The sequence below is a fragment of the Bos indicus genome, chromosome X, assembly GCF_029378745.1.
Source record: "Bos indicus isolate NIAB-ARS_2022 breed Sahiwal x Tharparkar chromosome X, NIAB-ARS_B.indTharparkar_mat_pri_1.0, whole genome shotgun sequence".
In the NCBI taxonomy this organism is placed as follows: Eukaryota; Metazoa; Chordata; class Mammalia; order Artiodactyla; family Bovidae; genus Bos; species Bos indicus.
The window spans coordinates 53,120,048-53,131,466 of record NC_091789.1 but is presented as its reverse complement, the minus strand read 5'-3'; the positions used below and the strand labels follow the sequence as shown (position 1 = coordinate 53,131,466).

The 11,419-nt window shown below is 44.6% G+C and overlaps 1 protein-coding gene across 12 annotated transcripts; it reads left to right on the top strand.

Moving 5' to 3' along the window:
• Positions 1-6,566: 6,566 nt before the first annotated feature.
• Positions 6,567-10,748, top strand: ARMCX1 (armadillo repeat containing X-linked 1). Of its 12 annotated transcripts, none has more exons than XM_070785182.1 (5): positions 6,585-6,717; positions 7,063-7,119; positions 7,618-7,721; positions 8,510-8,617; positions 8,788-10,748. In XM_070785182.1, the coding sequence occupies exon 5, from the start codon at positions 8,993-8,995 to the stop codon at positions 10,352-10,354; it is 1,362 nt and encodes a 453-aa protein (XP_070641283.1). In that variant the 5' UTR covers positions 6,585-6,717; positions 7,063-7,119; positions 7,618-7,721; positions 8,510-8,617; positions 8,788-8,992; the 3' UTR covers positions 10,355-10,748. The 12 variants fall into 12 exon arrangements, with proteins under 12 accessions (XP_019811862.1, XP_019811860.1, XP_019811861.1 ...); XM_070785181.1 differs by having other exon boundaries at positions 7,063-7,131; XM_019956303.2 differs by lacking the exon at positions 7,063-7,119 and having other exon boundaries at positions 6,567-6,717; positions 8,871-10,748.
• Positions 10,749-11,419: the final 671 nt, after the last annotated feature.

Here is an 11,419-nt window from a genome sequence, read left to right as displayed (position 1 = left end):
TAGCCTCCAATTAAAATAAATTTTAAAAAAAGAAAAAATAAATAAAATGACTTTGACCCAGTGATTTCACTTCTACGAATTTCTACTGAGGAAATAGTGCTACAATTGTAAAATATATATGTAAACAAAGGTTCCCAGGTGGTGCAGCAGTAAAGAATCTGCCTGCCCATGCAGGAGACACAGGGTTCAATCCCTGGGTCTGGAAGATCCCCTGGAGGAGGAAATGACAACCCACTCCAGTATTCTTGCATGGAATATCCATGGAAAGAGGAGCCTAGCAGACTACAGCCCATAGGGTCATAAAGAGTGGGTCACAACTGAGCACACATGCATATGTAAACAAAGGTCCCCACCGTTGCAGTTTTGTAATAGACAAAGATGGGGACACGACTGAGTGACTGAACTGAACTGAACTGACTGAAGATGGGGAAGAGGCTAAATATCAACCAGTAATAGATCAGTTGAATTTTAGTAAATTCACACTACAGAATACTATTGCAGCTGATAAAATGTTGTATATGGTATATAAGGTGAAAAATAGTGTGCAGAATAATTTGCATAGTATGATCTCAAATTATTTTTAAAAGGCACATGTGTACACACACTCACATATAACGTATCTACATTATTTTCTTTTTGGTGGTGTATGTGAAACAAACAAACAAAAAAACCTGAGTCAATTGAAAAGTTAGCAGCAGTTTTCACAGGATTTATCCTAGGATTGAGGTAGATGGGTTATCATGGTGGTTATAAGAAGAGTGGAAAATTTGAGACATTTTTATTTTCTGCTTCTCTCTTTTCCTAGTTAACACTTTCTTTCCTTAATGTCAATTCAAAATTTCTCTCCTTTCACTCAGCAAGGAAACCTTACCCAATCCCCAGACACTGCCTCTTCTTTCAGCATATTAACAGTGTTCCTTTCCTTCAAAGTATTTTGTTCAGTTTGTATGTATATGTGATTATTTCATTATTTTGTTCACTATGAGAGCAGAGTTAGTGTCTGCTTTTGCTCATCAACTTATTCACAATAAGCACAGTATTTGTGACAACTCTCTCTCTTCATCTCCCACTCCCAATATTTTGATGTAGACAATTACATTTTCTCAGTCTTACATAAAGAGTTATGAGAGTGCAGTTGTTAAACATCTCCTCCATCACACAAACAAAGATGAAGGAAAACACAGCAGAAACAAATAGCAAACATCACACTAAATGGTGAAATTTTAGGGGCATTCTCAAAGACAAGGTCAGGAGGCTCTCAGTCACCATTATTATTCAACATAGTTCTGGAGGTTCTGGCTGATGTAGTACACCCAGAAATTTAAAGAATAAGAGATATAATGATTGGAAAAGGCAAAATTTAAAAAAATCATCATTTTCAGATTATCATGTATGCATACTTAGAAAAACCAAAGTTATCAACTGAAAAACTACCAGCATACCTCTGAGTATTGTGGGTTCATTTCCAGACTACCATAATAAAGCTGGTATTTCAATAAAGTGAGTCATGTATTTCTTTGGCTTCTCAGTGCACAAAGAAGTTTTGTTTATACTATTGTTAGGTAGGAAGTTAGGCATGAGTAAGGAGGGGTGGCCTAGCCAAAAAGGATGCAAGCTGATCTCTAAACCCCATCCCAGACATCCCCAGGAGAGCTCACAAATCCCTACAAAAATAACCGCAGAGACTTTTCCAACTCCTGCACATGTTCCCTAAGCACACAGTGGATACAAACTAACCACAGGGGCTTCTCCAAGTAACCTTAGGCAGCTAGGAGCCCATTGTGCTGTGCTGAGTCGCTTCAGTCCAGTCTGACTCTTTGCCGTCCTATGGACTATAGCCTGCCAGGCTCCTCTGTCCATGGGATTCTCCAGGCAAGAATACTAGAGTGGGTTGCCATTCTCTTCTCCAGGGGATCTTCCCAATCCAGGGATCGAACCCACATCTCCTTCAGCTCCTGCATTGCAAGCAGATTCTTTACCCACTGACCCACCTGGGAAGCAGGAGCCCATTGCTGCTGCTGCTAAGTCGCTTCAGTCGTGTCCAACTCTGTGCGACCCCATAGATGGCAGCCCACCAGGCTCCCCTGTCCCTGGGATTCTCCAGGCAAGAACACTGGAGTGGGTTGCCATTTCCTTCTCCAATGCATGAAAGGGAAAAGTGAAAGTGAATTCGCTCAGTTGTGTCCGACTCTTCACGACCCCATGGTCTGCAGCCTACCAGGCTCCTCCGTCCATGGGATTTTCCAGGCAAGAGTACTGGAGTGGGGTGCCATTGCCTTCTCCAGGAGCTCATTAAAGGCTCATAAATATTCTACACATATATACTTCATGGCAAATAGATGGGGAAACAGTGGAAACAGTGGCTGACTTTATTTTTCTGGGCTCCAAAATCACTGCAGATGGTGATTGCAGCCATGAAATTAAAAGACCCTTGCTCCTTGGAAAGAAAGTTATGACCAACCTAGATAGCATATTCAAAAGCAGAGACATTACTTTGCCAACAAAGGTCCATCTAGTCAAGGGTGTGGTTTTTCCAGTAGTCATGTATGGATGTGAGAGTTGGACTATAAAGAAAGCTGAGTGCCGAAGAATTGATGCTTTTGAACTGTGGTGTTGGAGAAGACTCTTGAGAGTCCCTTGGACTGCAAGGAAGTCCAACCAGTCCATTCTAAAGGAGATCAGTCGTGGGTGTTCATTGGAGGGGCTGATGTTGAAGCTGAAACTTCAGTACTTTGGCCACCTGATGCAGAGAGCTGACTCATTTGAAAAGACCCTGATGCTGGGAAAGATTGAGGGCAGGATGAGAAAGGGACGACAGGGGATGAAGTGGTTGGATGGAATCACTGACACAACGGACATGGGTTTGGGTGGACTCTGGGAGTTGGTGATGGACAGGGAAGCCTGGCGTGCTGCAGTTCATGGGGTCGCAAAGAGTCCAACACAACTGAGTGACTGAACTGAACTGAAACTGATAACACATTGAATTAATGGAAGACATACATAGGCTGTTATGTAACTTGCAGTTGTCAACTGGCCTTGAGTGTATGCCCATTTGCATTCCCTTTCCTTGATTGGTGGTGGGTACAAGCCGTATTTTGTACAGGGCATAACCAAAAGGAGGAGACAGGAAGTATAAAAAGGTGGAGAGCCAAGGAAGTATAAAAAAGGGGAAGCCAAGAAAGTATATAAAGGGGGAAGCCAAGAGAGATTATGAGGACAGCTCCTTTGGGATTGGCCTGTTCCCATGTCTTGGGAGAGTCTGTCTAATAAAAGATCTGTCTGCTTGAGCTAAACTGAGCTGTAACTTGCCTGGTGTTTTAAATCCTTTAGTCCACCATTCCAAATATTTGTTACAATGAGATAAGAACAGAAGAAGAAAAATAAACTGATCTGACACTATAGTGTAGCTTATTAAGTGTACAAAAGTATTATGTCTTTAAAAATGTACTTAGGATGCAGGATACAGGAAGCTTGGGGCTGGTGCCCTGGGATGACCCAGAGGGATGGGCTGGGGAGGGAGGTGGGAGGGGGTTTCAGGATGGGGAACACATGTACACCCGTGGTGGATGCATGTTGATGTATGGCAAAACCAAGACAATATTGTAAAGCAAAAAAGAAAAAAAAGAAAAAACAAAACAAAAACAACAAAAAAAAGTTTGTGAATAAAACAAAGTTTTAGCAGTAAAAAAAAAGAAAATGTACTTAGGGACTTCCCTGCTGGTCCAGTGGCTAAGACTGGGCTCCCAATAAAGGGGGCCTAGGTTTGATCTCTGGTCATGGAACTGATCCCACATGCCCCAACTAAAAGTTTGCATGCTGCAACTAAAGATCCTGTGTGCCTCAACTAAGACTTGGCACAACCAAATATTTTTTTTTAAATGTGTATGCTTTAATTTAAAAATGTTATTAGTAAAAAATACTAATCATCATTTGAGCTTTCAATGGGTTGTAATGTTTTTGCAATAGTAACATCAAAGATCACAGATCACCATAACGAGTATAATAATAATGAAAAAGTTTGAAATATTGCGAGAATTACCAAGCTGTAATACAGAGACATGAAGTGAGCACATGCTGTTGGAAACGTGGCACCAATAGACTTGCTTGACACAGTTGCCACGAACCTTCATTTTGTGAAAAACTCAATATCTGTGAATCACAATAAAACAAAGCACAATAAAATGAGTTATGCCCGTATTAGAAATATTAAGAAAGGTCACTAAAAGTAAACATGTCAGAATTATTTCCTTTGACAATAACCTGGTAGAAAATATAATCATAAAAGGAATATCATCCCTCCAAAGCAACAAAACCATAAAACACCTAAGAATAAACTTAACAAGTAATGAATATGAACTACCTGAAGAAACATAAAATTTATTGACGATCATAAAGCCTGGCATGCTGCAGTCCATTGGGGTTGCAAAGAGTTGGACACGGCTGTGCAACTAAACAACAACAAGCAAAGGTTGACATGGATAGAAAGACCCAATTTTTAAAGATAGCAGTTCTAAAATTAAAGTGCAGATTCACTGCACTTTAATGAGATTGTTAAAAGTGATTGCTTTCGGAACAATTACTGGTGGAACAGGCATTACAAGGAACTTTCACATTCCACTTTATACATTTCTGCATTGTTTGCACATTAAAAAATATAAAGAATGTGTATAATGTGGGAGAGAGAAAAACAGAGGTTGATTACCACTAAAGGGATATATATTTTTTTTCCTAAGAGAGTACCTCTTAGATTTTTTAAGTCATAAATGATGCCTATCTGATGAGAGTTATGACCCTTCTTTGAACTAAAATGAACACATGCATCCACTTGACTTTGATACAATTGTAGGTAGAGCACAGAGGCGGCCAGTTGAGAACGCCTACTCTACATTTATCAGGACAGTCAGTGGGGAGAGGTGTACATATGGCTGAGGGGGCACCAAGGTGAGTGTGGGCTGTGGGCAGTGACCCAGCAACAAGGCTGGGTTCCCCCTGGATGCCCTGAGGTAAGAAGGCCAGAGGTGAGAGGCCAGCAGGCTGCATCTCTCAGGTCAGGTGGATTCAGCAGACAGAATAAGGAACAAGGACAACTGGGCCACCGTGAATCAGGGCAGGGCAGGGCTGGCAGGCCTGGATGTTTCCCACCCCCCGCAATTGCTTCTTTAGGCTTCATGGAAATCTGCAGGAGTCGGTGGGAACAGCAGTCCCTTCTCTGCATCCCTGAGTTATCTCTGTGGGAATGTGAAGTATGGAGGGAGGAAAGAAGTCTAAGGTGTTTACTCAGGTTGGTCACCTGAGTAAAGTGGCATTTACCACCTTGGTCACCTGTCCATGTATATTTTAAGAGTGAGCAAAGAGAGTCAGGTGCCAGAATGCAGGGGACAAGAAACTCTGGAATATAGGGGAGGTGGGAAGGCATCACCTTCCTCCCTCCCCTCTTGACAAGGCAGGGACAACTTCTCCATCCCTCACACCCTCAACTTTTTCAGCCATAGTAGGTGGTAGTTTAGTTGCTAAGTTGAATCCAACTCTTTGCAACCCCATGGACTATAGCCTGCCAGGCTCCTCTGTCCATGGGATTTCCCAGGCAAGAATACTGGAGTGGGTTGCCATTTCCTCCAGGGGATCTTCCCAACCCAGGGATCAAACCTGTGTCTCCTGCATTGGCAGGTGGATTCTCTGCCACTGAGCCACCAGGGAAGCCCTAGTAGATAAAAAGTTAATCTGGGACAGGTATTTAGAAAAGCCATAAAATCACAAGAGGTTCACACAGCAGTCAGTCAAAACTTTGAGGTTATTGAATGTCTTTCTTTCTTTAATCAAACTAGATATGATTGTATTGCTTTTATCAAATTGTAAGTTGACCCAAAATTTGAAAAAGTAAAATAGATCATTTGTTTAAAATGACCAAGATTAGACAACAAGTCATCTTTGTGGACTAATACATAGACCATGTGAAAAATAACAGTTTTCAATTTTAAAACTGTATTATATTTAGAAACTTTCTATATTTAGAAAGCTTCTTTTTGACTGTAACCAGTGGAAACATTTTCCTTGTGTTAGAAATAAATATAATAAAATTAATGAGGCCTTTGGGGTTATTCCCTCACACTTAAATTCTTCTCCACTCAAACAAAAATAGCATAATTTTCTCTATATAGGAATAATGCATTACTGATTTTTTTAAAATGAACAGAAAAGTTTAAGAAAGTAAGCTATTCCCACCGCCCATCTCCTTTTCTGAGATCTTAAATCTAATTTCATAGAGGAGTGTAGGAGAGAAGCTGTTCATTTGAGGCTGGGAAGGGGTGGAGGTGAAGGGAGAGGTGGGTGGACAGGGAGTAGAGGAGAGAAAAATTACTCCTCAAAGAGTAAGAAAAGACCGATGGACATGGGAACAGATGTTGTCTCTGTTAACCAAAGAAAGGCAAATGCCAACTACAAGAGAAGCTACTTCTGGTTTCTGGGATCAGCAGAGGAACATGAGTGGCAGGACCTGCTGTGGAGGGGAAAGAAGGGGGGTGGGCCAGCTCCTGCCGCACTGCTGGTGGGAGTGGTAATTGGGGTCCTGAGCTCACGAGTGACGTGGCTCTCACGTGAGCAGGAGCTAGACATTTGCAGACGTCCTTCTAATCCTGGTCTTCGTTTGGTCCGGTTGCCATCTCCCTTTTACCTCGAAGGCGGGCGGGCTTGTGGCCAGGAGAAGAGGAGGAGGAGGAGGTAACTCTGCCCTGCTGCCAGCAGGTCTATGTGTGGATGGGCTCTTGCCTGGGGGATTCCTGCGGTGCTAGTAGCGGAGGGTGGAGGCTACAGAGGGACACGGCTCGCTTTCTCCACACCCTTGCACTGTTTCCTCGGCATTTCCAAGAACAAAAATGGTGGACACTTGGGAGCCAGATTCCAGGGGACATCCCAGACCAGGAAAGGGGAAACCTGAAACCTTTGACATCCAGGGCCTTGTATCGGGAAGGACCCGTGTTAAGATTCTTGTCCGGTGTGCTGCTCCATCTAGCAACCAGAATCTTGGAGCTGTGCGTCTGTCTTGTCATTCCCCGTGTCTTTCAGTAGGGCGCTGTACCACTCCGAGCAAAGGAATAAAGAATCTGCCCCGAAGCCCAGCAGGTCCGTGTAAAGGTGGGATTGCCCCGCGACTCCTAGAAGGTTGAGGATGGCTGGGCTTCTCGTTCTAACCCGGGCGCATTATTGACTCCCAGTTAGCTCCTTGCTGTTTGATACAGGAAATAGGATATGACAACGCGTACAGGAAAAAGAGTTGTCTTTGGGGCCGCGAATGCATTGGGGAGGGGGAATCAGATCTTGGGGTTTTCTTTGGCTCCTCTGGTTATCCGCACTCCTTCGCCCCGCCTCCCCTCTTTCCAGTTGTTCCAAAGGGGTGTGGTTTTTCCTGGGAAAATGGCTGACCGCTGGAGTTGAGACTGAGACTCTGGGCTGGGGGATGGGGTGGATGGACGCCCTTGCTGGAGAAGGCTGCTGTTATCAGAGTCCTGAGAAGTGGGGGTAGGGTGAAAGACCAAAAAGTGAAATCCGTTTGACAACCAGGACCTTGGATTCGGAAAAGCTGGTATTGGGACTGTCTGAAGTCCTATTCTGTCTGCCTAGCCATCCCATCTCTGCCGTGTCGCCTGTCTGTGTCTGTGGATCTTGCGCCTGAAGGCCAGTTCAACCCTAGGAGCAGGAAGAAGAGGAAAATTGCCCTGAAACAGGTAGGTTAGAGTGAAGGTGGTGGCACTATTTAGGGATCCCTGAGGTGGAGAAAGGTGAAGACTGCAAACTCCAGTGGGCCTATGGACGTCCCCCTCATACCCCTCCTTCTCTCTGGACCATTGCAGAGCTTGCAAAAGAAAGCGCTCTGCAGGGAAAGAAGTGGCTGGGAGGATGTAGGTGTCTGCGAGAGTTCTGGGGTGAGAGTGGGGGTAGGGAGGACCTTACTCCAAATTACTCTTCGGTCCCAGAGTTGTCAGTCCTTAGGTTACATGGGGGCGGAAACCTAGACGAGGAAGGAAGGAAATTGCTCCGGAGCAGTGAATGTAATGGGTGGGGGTAGGAGTATCCTGGTACCTCTGAGATGGTGGGGGTGGCGGAGGCCAGGGCGGAGTTCGAGAGTTTTGTGCATTTTACGCCTGTCTGGCTTCTAGATACTCACTGTGGCTCCACCACCATCCATTTTGTTACAGGGAAGGAGTTGTGGCAGTCACCTTCGAAGGCGGTGACTTTTTTCGGGGGAGGGGGTAGGGTGGAGGTTTGGAGGAGGTCGTAGGAGCGGAGTGGGGGGAGGGGTGACGGGTCAAAACAAACTTTCAAATCAAAGCCGCAGCTCAGTGAGGAGGGGAGGGTAACCGAAGATGGGAAACACTGGGCTCCGCAGGACTAGGGCCAGTGATGCCAGTGATGCCAGAGAGGAACGTGTGTCCCGTCTCGGGTGAGGTTCATCTGTCTGTCCCCTGAGCGCTCAGCTCCACCTTCCCCACCCGCTTTGTACGCATTTTTGCAGGAAATCGGTGTTACTCCAGGCCAGAAATCGAAGGAAGAAACTGCCTGGACCTGTGCGGGTGTATGTGGGGGTGCCTCTGCCCCCGGGACATCTGCAGGGGCAGGGGAGGTAGGGAACTGATTAGTTGTCGTAAATTTAACGTACTGGAGTGGGGTAGTTGAAGAGGACGTTGGAGAATCTGGAGGTGGGGAAACTTCCAAAATTCCTGATTGAAGAAAGGAATCAGTGATCTCACTTTGAGTCCCTGCCATGTCTCTATTTCTTTGGTCTGTTTGTAGGTCTGTAGGTCAGTCTGGCTGCATGCAAAGGCGCAAAAAGGAGGAGACTGAAGCCTTAAATCTTTTATCCTTATGTCCCCAAGTACATGTAGCTGCAGCAGAGCCTGCTGGCTGTAGCTGAAGACTCCGCAGCCCCATCTCCCCCGCATCTCGACTTGGGAGCACTCCTCCAGCCAGAGCAAGTCCTCCAGACACTCCCTGTATCATGGGCCGAACTCGGGAAGCTGGCTGCGTGGCTGCTGGTGTGGTGATCGGGGCTGGAGCCTGCTACTGTGTATACAGGCTGACCTGGGGAAGAGATGAGAACGAGATAATCTGGAACGAGGACGACGATGAGGAGGGGGAATCTCACGATATTTCAGAGACTGGGAAAGGAGCTAAGGCTAATGCTGGGGCGGGGGCTGGAGCCAGACTTCAGGGTGACTCAAAGGCCAAGGCTGAGGTAGCTGTGGAACTCAAGAGTGGACCTGATGTAAAGGCAGAGGCCCACTCAAAGGCCGAGCGTGGAGGTGGCCTAGAGGCCAAGGCCAAGGCCCTTTTCAGCACCCTGAAGGAACAGGCAAGTGCAAAGGCAGTTAAAGCTGCCAAGTTGGGTACCATCTTTGGGACCAGGGCCCTCGCACCTGGTTTACCCTGCCCAGGAGTCAGGGGTGGAGGCTGCCACCCTGTGAGGAACGGAGCTAGGGCTGGGAGCAAGGCTAGTGGCAAGTCCAAGGGAAGGGCCAGAAATAAGAGCACCAGGACCCCAGCTATGTTATGGCCTGTTCGAAAGGGCAAGTTCAACTTTCCCTATAAAATTGATGATATTCTGGGTGCTACTGACCTTCAAAAGGTCCTTAACATCTTAGAAAGATCTAACGATCCTTTTATTCAAGAAGTAGCCTTGGTCACTCTGGGTAACAATGCAGCATATTCATTTAACCAAAATGCCATTCGTGAATTGGGTGGTCTCCCAATTATTGCAAAACTGATAAAAACGAAAGATCCCATTATTAGGGAAAAGGCATACAATGCCCTTAATAACCTGAGTGTGAATTCGGAAAATCAGGGCAAGATTAAGACATACATCAGTCAAGTGTGTGATGACACCATGATCTGTCGTTTGGACTCAGCTGTGCAGATGGCTGGTCTAAGACTGTTAACCAACATGACTGTGACTAATCATTACCAGCATTTGCTTTCCTATTCTTTTCCAGACTTTTTTGCTTTGTTATTCCTGGGAAATTACTTCACCAAGATTCAGATTATGAAACTAATCATAAACTTTACTGAAAATCCAGCCATGACAAGAGAACTGGTGAGTTGTAAAGTGCCGTCAGAATTGATTTCCCTCTTTAATAAAGAATGGGACAGAGAGATTCTTCTTAATATTCTTACCCTATTTGAGAATATAAATGACAACATAAAAAATGAAGGGCTTGCCTCATCCAGGAAAGAATTCAGCAGAAGTTCACTTTTTTTCTTATTCAAAGAATCTGGAGTGTGTGTCAAGAAAATCAAAGCATTAGCAAATCACAGTGATCTGGTCGTGAAAGTAAAAGTCCTAAAGGTATTGACCAAACTCTAATTGGGAGACTGTCCCAAAAAATATCGAGGAAACTTTTTTAGTTTGCAGTTGGGAACAATGCATTTTGTAAATTCTTTATTTTTCACTGTGCTTATAAGGCAAAGAGATCCTCTCAGCTGCTATTTTGGAATAATGACTATTACATGTCATCAACAGTGATGCCGACTGTGATGGTTTGTTTTAGGCTAGATCATTTTAAGGATGTCAGATGAATAATAGAGCTTGTACAAAGAAAGCATTTATTGATTTTATCTTGCTAACTAGATTGAGATATTTTTACTCTTTACTTAAACTGACAGCAAACTAACCACAAATAAACTATACTTTTGTATTGGTTTACATCTGTTAATCTTGTGTTTCATCAATAAAGTTGTATGTTTTAACCAGCAAAAAATTATCATGTTCTTGAGTTGATGATATATATGGAGAGGCAAGATGTATGGAAACAATATGGTGGTAACAAACCTGGGAGCCTCTAATCATGGCCAGCTCTTTCCTATGGCAGAAACTTATGCAGGCAACAATGCTCTCCTCTGAAGAGGGGATGCTTAAGTAGTGGGCATGAAAGATGGGATAAGAACAGGGCAGAAGAGCATTGGAGGAGGGAGGAATTGTGGGAAGAAAGGCATGGAGGTTGTAACTTTCCAGAGGAGGCTGGCCTGCATGGAATACAAAGTGTGGGGAGGGGAGTGATGGGAAATACAGTCCAGCAGTTGGGGTGAGTCCCATGCATTGAGGACCCCCAATTTCTAAACTGAGATGTCTATGTATTATTCTACACACCCCTGGGAGACACCAAAGCCTTTTGTGACCAGAGGAATGAATGACAGGATGAAAGGGAAATTATGTGACTGACTTGTGTGCAGAATGAGTCAGTTGGCTTAGGGATAGGTGTAGCCACTGGAAATTGCAACATCATATAAGGAATTTATCACCATATTTCAGTCATAGATGCTAAAGGTGTGAAATTTCACTGATGACCATGGGAGTGGTAAGGGGAGGAAGGATGTGAGAGATGCTTTGAGTGAAGAAGTGCTGCAACCTATCCTGGGAACATACAGAAAG